Consider the following 15,378-nt stretch of genomic DNA (forward strand, 5'->3'; position numbering starts at 1 on the left):
TCTATTTCTAAGTTTGGCTGGTAGCCTGTGATATGGCTGCACATAAAATTAGACCACAATATTACTATTAAGATTGGTTGGTGTCCTTGCATTGTCAATTTGACCATAAACACAAAGGTATTTTGGCTTTGTGAAGACAACTATTGGCAGAAAACTTGAAAAAGATATTCATATGCTGAGATTGAGATCCAAACTTCCATTCACAAGAATTTACAAAAGTAGTAACATGGTTAGATATTATAGAGCATAACTAAGAGAAGCTTACAGAAAACCTCAGAAGCTCAGTTCTTGGCATGCTTTCTTCAGAAGTGCGAAACTACATACATCTTTCATGCATCCATAAGTGTATGAGAAGCTCACTTCTCCCCTTATGAAATTGAACTTTCATTGATATTAGAAATGCATTTTTAGTATTAGAAGATTTTTTTACTTTTTAAACATTATATTTTATTGTAAAGCCTACATATGATGGGTACTTTGGGCAAAAGGCTTAAAAGACACATTTAATAAAAACATACATCAATTCCTACTCACAACTATTACCATTTCTTATTTCCTCTTTTCTTACCTGCCTCTTACTCTAGTGAATAAGTTATAGCCAACTTTGATGAAAATTCTTACATTAGTAGAATTGTTTCTGTGTACATATGAGGAATTGTTAGGCAATATGATCAGGTACTGGTCTTCAGTTCCAGGCTCTGAAGCTGAATGACTCCAGAAAACTTCACACGTGCTGCTTATACTGGTGAACACCCACTCCACCTGTTTTTCGGGTACAGGCGATCAGCCTGCTACGTTAATTTAGTCAGTTGAACAAGTGCATGATCATAGCTCTGTAGTAGATAGTCAATTGATAATGGATGGAAACATAGAATTCACAAGGACCACATGTGGATGGAGGGAGCAACATTAATTATATATGGAATGACAAAATATTCATGAATGGTTTACTTAACATCTCATTTGAATAGTTGTGATCTAAGGAGAACCAAAAATGGAGAGATCCCAACTTGGATTATATATAATTATGGGATTGAGAATCCTGATAATTAAGTGCAGCTCATTATGAATCAGGTCAATGTTGACATAAAAATAAAATAAATCTTATTCTCTATTACATGTAAAAGTAGACTAAGAATAACCCAAATTCAGATATAAAAGGAAGATCAATTTCTCCCAAAGGTTGAATGCCTGCTCAAAATATTTAAAAATGTAACTCAAACATTCTTGTACTTATGCTACGCATGTACCTTCTCAGATGCATACTAGGCCAAGGGTGATTCGAGATGTGCCGACAATTGGCTCTTTAAGACATTACAAGCAATGAATGGCCCATCCGGAACAAGAGTATACTGTTCTACTTGGTCAGAGTTTTTCAATAGAATGCATTTTCCATATGATATTGCTTGTCTGATTCCTAAGAAGCCTATGCCAAAATATCGCATCCATCAGCATCCCTTTGCTTGCCTTACTTACACTCTGAATCATGAGTTTTAGACTATGTTTAGGAGCATGCCAAAACATAACAAAGTCCTTGAATTCTGCCTTTCCACTAGTAATGCCAACTTTTTTTTTTTTGGATAATTGGAAAAAGCCACCTTACTCAGTCATGAGTTCATTGGTGTAAAAACCCCAAGTACCCTTTGACCACCAGGGAGTACATCCAGCTTCAGCCTTGTGGTAATACAAACTATGCAGAGTTCGTAGATATGTGGTGAAATGTGGGGGAGTTTTGGCTTTGAACCCTGTCCTTTTTCTGTGTAGTAGAAAAAGTTTGTTTTATATTAATATGATTACGATTTTTTCCATATGATATATAGGACCCTAATTACTTATTACTTTATTTATCATTAATTTATTGTGGAAAGTGAGACTTAATCCATATAATTAAATGCTTAAAAAGATGGTGGACATAGTCCATGTTGGTAGGGAAGAACCCAAGCCCATTACCTATTGTCATCTGTTCCTCTGTGATCAAAGCCAAAGGGAATGGTATTGTTTGGTTCTGTTTGGACGATTCTTTTGAACAGTGACATTGTCCACTACTTATGTGTCCACTGTAAGTATATTTCTAGTAACAAAATCTCTGAACAGTCACCAATCCCTTAAGCAACCAATGTGCCACAAAAGCAACATATGGACAGTCCTTTAACAAAAAGCAACTATCATTAGACACTTTAAGGGTGATGAATAGTAGCCTCAGATTCTGCATAATAAAACTGGACAAAAATATTCATTGAAAATGCGACTTGGTTTCTTTTTGTCAGATTGAAGCTACACATCCAACTGTACAAAATTCAATTTTACTTTCATTTGAAGGACTCATCCTAATTCATCAATTATTGAATATAGAGTATTCTTTCTAAGCCATAGCTGCCAATACTAAAGAGCATATTAAGGGTTGACAGAAGAAAAAACCTACTGATTTTAGAAACTCAGGTTTAGGTTTTTGGCACATTTAGTACGCAAAAATTTGTCTGTTTTGAATCTGGATGATAAAATATTGAAAAGTTATTTTTTTTTTTTGAAAAACTTGCCCACTTCTATTTTATAATTTAAGTACATACCTAGAAAAACCATTTATTCAAAGGCATGCCCTAGTTTTCTTATGGTAAACCAAAATAGTCCCTGTGTTAAGTAACAAGGGGAATGATTTCTGTCTTCTTCAAAGCCGTCATTTTATCTTAACATTATCTTAAAGGATAAATTTTCCCTTCAGATTAAGAATCTTTCTCTTCCCTATTCATTTCTTTATTCTATTCTTTTGATAGTGCTGTTCAACCATTGCAAAATAATTAGGTTTGGGCTGGTTGGCTATACCAAACACTAGTATTTATTAGATAGTTCTTTTTCTTTTTTTTTTTGGGTCGAATGAGATAACTGGATGGTTAAGTCACACTATCATAATTGAGAGGTGTCAGCTTCGAATCCCACGGGGGTTATCCCCCAGCCTGCCTATTAAAAAAAAAGGGTTCACTTTTTTTTAGCATGTATTGTGAAAAATTGAAACTAGGTCGTTTTCATCCCTAAACCTTGTTTGAATTTTCTGAATTCTTTTCTTGTCCTAGGGCCTCGAACATCGTTGCCCATGGTGTAAAAAAGCCAGAGTCAGGCTCACAAGGGCTCTGATCATTTGGTAGGGGCGACTTGTGAATGCAACCAAGTTGATGAGACATCACAAGTTCGAAACCTATGGGTGGCATCCCTTGCCGCAAGGTCAAAGCTGAATGTACTCCCCGGTGGGCAGGGGAGTTACCAACCGGAGGCCAGCCAATGTAAGGTCGGTAGCCCAAAATAAGCCACATGAAGAATAATACTGGGAAAGCAAATAAGATGACTGCTTAGGTGAGGCATCAAATCGACTGTTTTTGGTATTCACTTAAAAGGGGATAATTTTAAATCTAAAATGAAGTAAAAGACAACCTCCAAAATGTGAAAACAGTTTTCTGGTTTTGTAAAAGGATCATTTTATTTTTAGTATAATTTTTTCATATGCTGGAAATCTTGAGGTAAATTTTGCATGAAGCATAAGAACCGTCAAAAGAAAGAGATGGTTGTTGAGTTGGGTGGGTCCAGAGAGAGAGAGAGAGAGGTAAATGAGACAGGGACATGCCATTTTGGTGATGTCTCTGATGACACTACCGGACAGTCTGACACGTGGATATAAACACCAGCATGTACAATCAATATTTTAATGTTGTTTTAATATTCTTAATATTTTAGTATTTTTGCTATAAAAATATCAAAAAAATAATTTTTATTAATTAAAATTTTGGTAACACATGTTCTATTTTGCAAAAAAAATCTTTAAACTTGCAAGTGGAATCCTCGTGTCTACCTGTCTTTGTAACATAAGGTAAAGGGAGAGAAATTCAATGAGCACAAAACGGGTAAAGTTATTATCTTTATTAAATAAGGAAAAACTGCCCTCCTAACAAAGGGTTTAGATCAAAGAAACCACCTTTCAACAAAAAAAAAATTACTATTTTACAAGTGATGAATACAGGAAAGATAGTATCGGAAAGAACAATCTCACTTTTTATGATCTTTTAAATTTAGGACTATGGTAACACATTCTGCGTTTCTAGAATGCCCTTAATCTTTATTACTTCTTAAGGAGATGGTGATTTAAGCTCTTGAGAGTTAGAAAATGCCTATAATTAAAAAAAGTTACCCACGAACCACCTGCCCACACCTAGTCATTATTAACCATTATTTATGGTTTATTTTCTTGCATTTTAGGGTTTTGTGATTTATTTATGTTTTTTGCATTCATATATAAAACATATGAATTCCTATTTTTCTCAAATTACCCAAAATCTAAACATTTTTTTCGTATTTAGATCCAGTTTGAGATCCATATTTGAGGCTAAAATCCATAAATTTTTTTGATAAACTTTCATAATTAGATCCAATATAATATTGATTATAGCATATATATATATATATATATCAATTCTTATTTTTTATCAAATTACCTAAATTTTAAATATTTTTAGATTTTAGATCCAATCTGAGATCCATACCCGAAGTCAAAATCCATAATAAACATGTTAAAACACTCATATGGTTGGGCTGATCGAGTTCTATGATCCAAAATGAAGTTATCCGTCCCATTATTCATATCATCCAAGCTGTCTGTATAACATAAAAATTAAACGCTGGACACAAGGAACACAACTTCTCCAATCGAAACAAAAGTTGAACGTAGTACAATTGTTACAAAACAGACAAAACATGCATTCTGTCTGTTATGTCAGAACATGCATTTTGTCTAATATGTTCGATGGTTCAATCTAATCTTGGACGAGCCATCAAACATACCCTAAGGGGATGTGGTTATTCAAAGTAGATATGCAAATAGGTTGGATCTACGATAGAGGTTTTGCAATTTTTGACTATTCCGAATTCGAATCTTCATTTATTTAGCTGTTCGAGACCGGAACCGTTTGCATCCCTAACTCAAAGGTTTTACATCCATGAGAGTCGATTGGCAGGGAAAGGATGAGGCCCTAAATCCTTACCCAACTACTTTGCCTAGATAGTTTTCCTAGTTATCTAAAAATGCAAAGTCAAGACAATTATGGTGTGTATGGATTTGGATAAGCAAAGAGAAAACTGACCATACCTTTGGATTTTGTGTATGTATTTGTAAATGACCTTTAAAAAAAGAAAAACATTCTATCCATTTTCCAATTGGACAGCTGGAAATTTAAAGGAAAAAAAACAAAAGATTCCATTAGGTTTTCAGCCAACCACTGGAACTAGGTTTTGCCTAAAAATCAGGTTTTTTAAATTTGGCAAAAATATTTTGCTTGTTTAGATGACAAAAATAAAAAAGTTAAAAACAAAAATTTTCAGCCATTTTTCAATTGAAAAATAGTTTGGCTGGTACCATCAACATTAGACTACATCTATCCTTATAGATGTTTTCTGACTAGTAGGAGACCAAAAAATGATCGGACCATCTAAAAAAAAAAATAAAAGAAAAAAACACTCCTGCTATCTTCATTTAGTGGGTGGTCGAAAAATGACTTAACCTGAAATTTGGAAAAAAAGAAATACTTTTACTGATCCGGCCAATGTTAGATGCCATCATACTTATTTACTAAAGGCACATTGCATTTCTGCAATGTGATTGCACCTGATCCCAACTCCTTATTGAAGGGGAAAGGTGGGAGGGGGAACTGGCAACCATAGTGACAAACATTTTTTTCGGCAAAATCTCGTTTGTCAAAAACTCGCGAGAAATTGAATTTTTTTCATAAATCTAACATTTTTTGGCAAAATCTCTGCAATAAAAAAATAAATTAAAAATATAAAAATATTTTTTATAAGAAAATAATAATAAAATTTATTTAAAAATAAAATACAGTTTTTTTCATGATAAATAGCCGTTTAAAAAGTAAATATCGCATTTAAATTGCGGTATTTATGTTTTTTTCATAAATCTCATGATATTTTGAAAATCTCACGATAAATTGCCGTTTTAAACTTTCAGGCAATTTCTCGTGATAGTATCGCGAGATTTTCATAAATCTCGCGATATTTGTTATAGAGTTGGCAACCCCTCTCCCTAAACCAGGTTCTCCATTGAAAAATCTAGGGGGAGAGGGGTTGTTTTTATTTACTTTAGCCTGACACAGAATTCCTATAAAACTGATTTTAACGCATCCAAATGGACCACCAGATTTGGTTTTGATAAGTTAACCAAGGTTGATCCTCCCTAAAGAAGCAATTTTAAAAGTAAATTTGGAAGCAAAAGACATACAAGAGGAAAAAGCAAAAGAGAACTTGAGTAATTAAGCAGGAAAAATTTAATCCAGTTTAAGAGTCAACCAAAAAAAGGAAAGGAGAGCTAAACTCATGCTAAAAAGCTTGTTTGAGTATTTGGAAAGTGCACCAAGAGAAGCAAAGTGTATCTCTTGTTTTGGTCCACACAACTTGATTTGTTGGGGAAGCTTCTAGAGAGTACGGTTGAAGCATTTAAAAGCATCCTGTAGTTGATAAGTTGAGCAAATACAGCTATTTTCTTCAAGAAATCTTCCAAAAGTTTCTCAAAAGTGCTGATCAAGAAGGAAAATAGTTCATCTTTCATAAATATAATTTACCACTTCATTTATTTCTTGTGACATTCAAAAATAAGATCCAACAATTTTATTGTGAACACATTTTTTTTTTCTTAAATCATGATAAACTGAAAATTTCCACTTTCCTTATAACAATAATTGGCATCATGATGTAAGTAAATCCATGGTCAATGATAGTTATGTAATCGTTTTCCAACTCTTTGGTAGTAGTCAACATCATGAGATATTCAAAATGATCACCACAACTGGATCAATGTAACCTCCTTTTTTTTAATTACAATTGTGCACATTTAATTTTATGACTTTAAGATATGTTTCTTTTTCAACATTAGATAGTAATTAGCATCATTTTAGATTTACTTTGACACGCCATCATATCATGGAACTCTTCTGTATCTTTTGGGAGTCCGGATCGGGTGCAATATGATTGCACAAAAATTGTGCATTAAGCACCCAATCGCCCTCCATCAGGTCTTGTGCCCCACACCTGACAGACCTTGTCTCCAAGATGGAGGGTGATAAGGTGCTTAATGCACAAATATTTGTGCAATCATATTGCACCTGATCTTTTCACATCTTTTGCTGGTATTTAATGTGATGATATACTTGACTACATAAACTCTTTTATCTTTTTAAGGTACTTGTTGGTAACTATTTTTACATTTTGAACTAGAATTTAACAAGGTACCTTTTTATCTGATCAAAGGAAAAAAAATAATTACTTTTAGTTTTTTTTTGAATTTATAACTCAGAAACTTTACCCAGCATGAAGACCTGATCGTGCTGGCTCAGCCTGCCATACCTACACAGTCATTGGCAGCGTAAAACTCCGAGGCTAGGAATCCTGCCCCGGGGCCTATGCTACCCATTGGCATTACTTCTAGTTTTTATATAGACGTTGTTATTATAAAGGTAACTTAAAAAAATACATTGTTTTTTATTGCAATGTAGTAGGTGACATGATATATCTCTCTACTTCTCTCATAAATAAAGGTTGGCTGTTTATCTATTTCTCTTGATAAATGAGAGCGTTATACATTCAATTCCATAACTCATCCCCAGGTGCAACCTTTTCAAGATGTTGCCACTAAACAACGTCTCTCTTTCTCTCTCTCTCTCTCTCTCTCTCTGTATATATATATATATAGTTAATATTTTAATATTTGGTGTTATTGAAAACACAAAATTATACGAAACTATTGAGCTGAATATCTTCAAGCCAGGGGCGTAGCTAGGAGGGGGGGGGGGGGGCGAACAGGGGTGTAGCAAAAAAAAAAATGGTGTGATAGTCTGGGGTTCGGGGGCAGTTCACCCCCAACTTATTTTATAAAAAGCAGGCTTGAGTTGCTATAAATTAGCAGTTAACAGTTGTGCATACTTGCATTGAAGCATGATAGCGCCAGCTGAAATAAGGTGGGTTACACTGAAGTTTGGTCCCAGCTTTAGTACCACTTGATGAGTGGTTGATCCGGCGAAGCAAAAATCCGGCAGGCAGGGCTTCCACGCTCCTCCACCAGATTGGGTTTCGACTGGATAGAGATCCAATATTTAAGACCCAAATAAATATCCACAAAATACGAACCAATATCCAGAGGTGACGAGTGAGCATGCAGACGCAACGATGCGCAGTAGCCGAACCGAACCTTGGATGAGCCAAGCTGAACATGGATGGGCCAAACCGAACCCAGTTGAGTGGACACGAGCGAGCACAATTCTAATTGCTCATGTAGTGCAATCGAAAGAAGTTTCATTAATTATTCAACCAAACTACAATACAAATCACTCGTACACATTCTTAATTTCACCAACTCTCGGGTCACTCAACACACACTATCACCCTCACACACTAACTCACTTAGTGAGTACTCACTCCACTCGTCACACACAACTGATTCTCTCACTGGTACACCCATAACTCATGAAACACTCAACTCACTCGATACACATGCACATACCCCTTATTTATAGATGTACAAGGGAGGTTCTCCACCGCCGTAACACCATTATTGAAAGGTGGGAGATGGTTGGAATGCAGCCATTCTTTTTTATATTTACATGAAGAAACCGCCCTCAGGATCAGAGACCTGACCGCGCTGGCTTGTCCTAACATCATAAAACTCCATGAGCTAAGCTTGGGCTTGCGCAAAAGATGATATGGGATTTTAACATAAACCGCATGCCGAACCGCCATCCCACTGTGACAAACCCCTTTAGGGCAGGAATACAATCATTTTTTTTTTTTTTTATAACCCGAAGAAACTGCACTCGGCACGAAGACCTGGTTGAATTGGCTCAACCTGCCATGCCTACGGTCATTGTGCCGGCTGCGTAAAACTCCGAGGCTAGGACCCCTGCCCCCGGAGCCTATGCTAGGCATTAATTGGCTTGCGCAGAGGGGTGACACCCATGGGAATCTAACCTTGGATGGGGTGGTCTCCATCCCTAGGAGCCACCAGTCTCTCTCTCTCTCTCTCCGAGAAAGTTTTAGTGATGCACATATAATAGTTTTGCACCTTCTCTAGAGGAGCAAAAAAGATGAAATACGGTTCACATCAGAAATGCAAACAGTAGATTAGAATCCTAGTTTGATCTGAATCATATAGGATTGAATCTAGATTGTGCACCTACTCTACAAACCTAAGAAAGAGAGGCAGTTTCATATTACCAAAATAAGATAAATCAGACAGGCAGTTGGTTTGAAAGTTGAAACTGTACTCCATGGACCTTAGAATTGTGTCGTTTGAATCTTTATCAAGGCACCATACGTGGTAGGGGTGACTTGTGAAAGTCACCAAGCTAAAGGGAACTCATGATTTTGAAGCCCATGGGTGCATGTTCATTGCTGAAAGGCTGATGTTGTAAGCGATCTAGGGATGTGAACGGTTCGGATGCAGATTGGATGTGGTCAATAGTACCATATTCAAGTAGTCGGATGTCAGCTAAACATATTCAAATTCCGATGATGAAAATCTTATATCAGATCTGTTTTTGTTACATGTAAAATGATTTTGATATCCATCGAATTTGGATATTTGTCAGATTCAGTAGCAAAAAAAACAAAAACAAAACAAAATCCGCTTATAATGGGATATGGTTTTGGCTTACCAAATGCAACTAAATGGAGTCAAATTTGGTTAAATATCAGATAAAAACTGATTCAATTCATTGACATCCCTAGCGTGCTCCCTGGTGGGCAAGGAGACCAGAGGTTTTCACATCAATGAGCTCAGAGAGAGAGTGAGAGAGAGAGAGAGAGAGATTTTATGGTTTTATTGTATGTACATGTAGACCAAGTACAACATGGAAGAAGGAAAAGAAGAAGAAAAAAATACTTGTATCTACTCATGTCTCGCTTTTCAGCAGATGTTTCTGACTCTCTTCGCTACATTAATCTCTTTTCTTCCCATGATTGATTTCGTACAAACCAATCTAACAACATTAGCATTAATGTGATGTTCCACCAATTTAACATTGTCAAATATACACGCTTCACATAAAAACACAAAAAATAAAAGATAGAATTCAAGAACTTGATGCCCTTTTTCCAATGACGTACCAAACCTTTCTTGAGAATACACACCTACAAAATCATCATATTTTTATACCTGAAAAAAAAAGATTAATTGAGTAATTTTTTCTTCTTCCATGCTAAAAATTATGTAGGCAAGGAACTAGCAGCACTTGGGAGTAGAAAATGTAAACAATACTTTTTTTGATGACAAGGAACCTTGCCCGGAAAACCTCGGGTGGGGTCCACGACCGCCCTGCCTTATGTGGCCCACCTCTGAATGCTACGGACATACCCATTCACCACTGGGGTTTGATCCGGTGCCTTCACTTCAGCATCTTCACAACCATCCCGCTGGTCACCCTGGCGACCGGTGGTAGAAAATGTAAACAATTTTTTTATTCACTTTTTTTTTTCAAGAAAATTTATTCTCCAAAAGGCTAGTAGCAAGGAATTAATGAAAAAAAAGTATTATGCCTATATTAAATGGGGATGGGACCATAACTTTAGGTTGCACTGTGGGCACCACCAAAAGTTTCTAAAGACTTTTCAAGTGGGAAATCAAGAAAAGGGTAAGAGATTGATGCATCTTCAATCAAATCCTCCAATTCCCAATCCCTCAACTTCCATTGATCTTCAACCCAGTTGTTCTCATCACCAACACAATTGTTAGTACAGCTGTTGTTCATGTTGGTTATGGTGGTGGTGGTAGTATTGTTTTCCTCCATGCTAATGTTTTCTAAGGCTGACACAAAGAAGTCTCCACCCATGCCTTCCATGATGAGATGGTCCCCAAAACCACTATTCTCAACACCTAAAAAAGGTCCTAAATCAACCCCTAAGGTGTTGTTGGGCATGTGGAGATGACCTGCTAGTTCATTCATGCCATAACCAGATTCTAGCAATGGTAACCGATAGCATGGCATTGATAATTGCATGGATGATGATGATGATGATGAGTCCATGTGCATGGTCATGTCAGGTTCATGCGTGGACATGAATCCCCCCATGTGTATCTCATCTTTAGCATCTCTACCAGCACTTGGCTTTGTTGTTGTTGTTGATGATGCTGATAATGATTGATTTTTAAGCCTTTTCTTGATGGTGGAATTCCAGAAGTTCTTGATCTCATTGTCAGTCCTGCCGGGAATCCGAGCAGCAATCTGTGACCACCTGCACCAGTAGATCTCAATGTTAGGAGCCTCAGTAGCAAATCTGTAATAATCTCTTTTTGCTTTTTAAATTTTATTTTTTTGCACTTTCTATGAAAAAGCAAGGCTTTCTATGTCAGGTGCACGGTTAGCATGTCACTACATAATATGGTTCTTTTGATAAAGAGCATTTCACACTCATTGAAAGCTAAGCATATACGTTATTCTTGGTTTTAGTAAGGTGATAAACATAGTCAACCATCTTAATAATTTAGTTGGCACTAAGTAATCATGTAACATCACAATTATCGTATACTAATTGACCTCTCCCTAACCAACACATTGAAAGGAATCTCAAGCCACCTAATCAATTTCACACACACACACACACACACATGCCTAAATTTGTAGCTCCTAAATGGTTTTATCTCCAAACTGTTCTAAACACTTAAAAAATATAGTTGCAGGTGTTTTTTATTTCCTTGAAACCTTTGCATGTGTTTATTTACTAAAAAATCTAATTTGGAACAAAACAACTTAAGAGAAATCTGAATTTTTATCAAAATTTTCCTTCTGGATAGGTCAAGAAAAACTCCTTGAGCCCCCCTGATCACTGGGGAGTACACAAAACTTTGGCCTTGCAGCAAGGATGCCCCTCATGAGTTTCAAAAGTGAGTTGTCCCATATCAATTAACAAACCATGGTTGCTCCTTGCTAAGAAGGCAGAGCCCTTGTGGGCTGCTCAAGTTTTATAGCAATCTAAGCCATTGATTTTTATCACTTTAAAAACATATCTAAATAAGAAATTAAGCTATTTCAACTAATGATTGCAAATTTCTACTAAGCAATATAAAATATATTTGTAAATTTCAATTAAACAAACAACTCCACAAATGTTTTTTTAAGCCATTTAAGATGATTTAAAAGATAAAACACACACACATGCATGAACATAGGGGATATATTTGCGACAATTATTTGTATATAGAATCTAGTTGGGATCTCATGACGCAAGTTGTTTTGACTCAATATGGCATTGCAGACATATTCAGCATGGTCAATTGGTTTGGAATCGACTCTTGGATCAATTTTTTATGAAAATATGTTTTTATGAATACATTTTTTTTAACTTTTTATGGCCTTTGATTTTTGAATTGTTGGGAAAACCCACAAAAATGTGGGAATTCGGCAATCCAAATTTCGATCCTCACAAAACAGGCCACGGAAATCATATCTATAGGGTACATAAAAAAGAAAATGATTTGCTAAGTCGATTGTGTATATATATATAGTTGTGGTATTGAACTACCATAACTAATAGTGGTACACACTTAATCTACATATATCTAATCTCTAAAAGTTGTATCTAACCTTTGAATCATGCTTATCGTGTTCAATTTATTATTTTCATGTGTTAAAGTTGACTCCAACACGATGTTTTATAGCATTTTGAAACCACCTTTATCTTCATGAGTTGTGAGCCATTGATTTTTTACCATCGGAATTCATATTTGTAGTGTATTAGACATGATAAAACCTTTTTGACATAGTAAATACACTTTAATTGCTAAACACATCTATACAGTTGGATCTAGCATTTGGGGTTAGATCCATACAAGAGTGTGCACCACTGTAAGTTATCCTAGTTCAGAACCACCATATATTTTCACACACACACACACACACACACACACACACACACACATATATATATATATGTTCTTGTAAAGACTAAATGGTCCAAATAATACTCGAGTTTTACAGTTTGCACAAGTTCAGAATAATAATCACAAAAAAGAAATGCTCGCTCTCTCTTATATGCTATTATTATTATTATCTTTACTCTTATCCTGCTTTCTTATGCTTTCAGATTACGTCAATTTGCACTAAAATGTCCAATAGAACAATGGCAAACAAAGAGAAAAGACGCATTAAATTCTCCTCCCTAGGGTGACAATAGTTGCCTTCAATTTTTCCCCATTTCCAGAAGATCGTTTAGAGGAGAACCGACCCTATCATTTAATGTTATTTTCTGAACTCAACACAACCATCTAAGCCTTCCTCATATGGAAAATAAACCACTATGCAACAGATATTAGTTGAAAAAAAAGCAATCAAAACTAAGAATGGAGAAACCTGTGATGTGTATGTAAATCTATTGTCACTTTAATATTAGAAAAAGATGCTTCAACTTTTATCGAATTGTTACCTACTGTTACTTTATATAGATCTTGTCTGAAATTTGCTGAATTTCAAAAGTTCTCCACTTTAAGAGAAGTTTGGTAATTAATGTGATTTGAACACTCCTAACATTAACCCAAAGAGATTAAACTGATCCCCCACTTTTCTGTAAAATATTATTGGCAAGTTAGAATTTGCATAAATAAGATTCCGACATTGGCCACAATCAAATTCAAATAAACACGGTAGCATGTAATTGTTCCATAATTTCTTATATACGAAAAAGCATAAGCTTCTTGTTAGCAATGACATGATCTCCTGATGTAATTGCTTCATTGTTTATGGTGTAACTGGTAGGGGTCTGCCTAACCCGAGCTTGCGAATCCAAAAAAAGAAGAAACGACCTCCTCAAATGATGAAAAAACAATCCAATCAAATAAAATGCAATCGTATATTAAGAAACATTAAGTTAAGCAAAGTGTGGATAAATAGACCTTCATTCCTAAACCCAGAAATCTTCCAAAACAATGTCACCATATATATTTTTTGAGAGGAAACAATGTCACCATATAATCAATATCGTTAAACTAATTGTAAATTTGAGAGAGAGAGAGAGAGATGGTTACTGCTGCAAGATTTCTATCGAGATGTTGGGGAGTTATATATTAGAATAACTAGATTATTAGATCCAAGTATTTCTAAGAGAGCAAAGCAACACCTTTACAGCTATGTTAAAACCATATTGTTGCATATTTGCTAAATTGTTTGAGAGAGAGAGAGAGAGAGAGAGAGAGAGAGAGAGAGAGAGAGAGAGAGAGAGAGAGAGAGAGAGAGAGACCTATTGCCGAGGATGGAATGTAAGTGGATGATGAGGTGCTCTTCTTGTGGGGAGAAGGCGCCGCGCTTGAGGTCAGGTCGCAGGTAGTTGATCCAGCGCAGCCTGCAGCTCTTGCCGCAGCGCTGCAGCCCAGCATTCTTGGCGACCTCACTCCAGCAACCCTGCTCGTTCCTCATCATGTAGTTCATGAGCTTCTCATCCTCCTCCGGCGACCACAGACCCTTCCTCAGCTTGCTAATACTGCTTCCACTATTTGAATGTGGATCTGGTTTTCTCATGCTGATTTTAGATTGAAAAATTTAAATTTGGCCTATCAATCAATATGTCCTCACTGGTGCTGGATTTTTTCTCTTTCTATGGATGGTATGGGAGTTTTAGAACTGGTGCTGGTATTCTTCTATTTCTGTGGATGGTATGGGAGTTTTATACGTGAGAGAGAGATGAATGATGAGTGATAAGTGAGAGAGACACCAAGTTCTAGTTTACTTGAAAAATGGAAGAAAATGGGAGGTCGATATCGTGGAGGTTGCTCGGTCGAGTGGGCATTAAAACGGTTTGGAGGGGGACTCTGAGGTGATGAGGGCGACGGTTGGTCTTCTTATCTTTGACTCCAGCTCTTGTCTTCTTTTTCATCTTTTCTTCACTCACAAGGTAATCATCGTCACATACAAAGAGAGATGTACAATCCAAGCAATTTCATGTCATAATTGCGAAACTCTCTCTCTCTCTCTCTCTATATATATATATATTAGTGGATCCGTGCTAAACCCATTTGGTGCTAAACAGCGAGCTAAATAGGTCTTTCATGCTTTATTTTATTTTATTTTTAATTTCTAATCATACAAATGTGATCTGTGTACTTGATTTTATAGGGATCAGTTCTTGATGCATTTGATTCCAACACATGGGTGGGTTTTTATAAAGATGGAAAAATCAAGTCCAAAATCTTTGTAAATTTTTGAGGTTCCAAACATCATTTTTTCATCAAAAACACATGATCAAAGTGTGGATTCTTACTAAATCTACCATGCCCAACACATTTATGAGGTCAAAACCGCATAAAAAACACTGGAGAAGCCCGAAAAAGCCATTTAACATGCAGTTTAGCAC

At 36.0% G+C, this 15,378-nt stretch overlaps 1 protein-coding gene across 1 annotated transcript; it reads right to left on the reverse strand.

Annotated features, from left to right (window-relative positions):
• Positions 1-10,604: 10,604 nt before the first annotated feature.
• Positions 10,605-14,546, reverse strand: LOC149828922 (transcription factor MYB46-like). The gene is made up of 2 exons (XM_090017173.1): positions 14,269-14,546; positions 10,605-11,271 (listed from the first exon to the last, which is right to left on the reverse strand). The coding sequence occupies exons 1-2, from the start codon at positions 14,544-14,546 to the stop codon at positions 10,605-10,607; spliced, it is 945 nt and encodes a 314-aa protein (XP_089873299.1).
• Between the last annotated feature and the right edge of the window lie 832 nt (positions 14,547-15,378).

The sequence above is a fragment of the Nuphar pumila genome, chromosome 9 (genome assembly GCF_984573655.1).
Source record: "Nuphar pumila chromosome 9, dmNupPumi1.hap1.1, whole genome shotgun sequence".
Classification (NCBI taxonomy): Eukaryota; Viridiplantae; Streptophyta; class Magnoliopsida; order Nymphaeales; family Nymphaeaceae; genus Nuphar; species Nuphar pumila.

Bases quoted from the DNA above. Each gene is read 5' to 3' on its own strand.
- LOC149828922 (XM_090017173.1), bottom strand. From the start codon at position 14,546: ATGAGAAAACCAGATCCACATTCAAATAGTGGAAGCAGTATTAGCAAG. The intron at 11,272-14,268 runs GTCTCTCTCTCT...CTACTGGTGCAG, and splicing joins CATTCCATCCTCGGCAATAG to GTGGTCACAGATTGCTGCTC.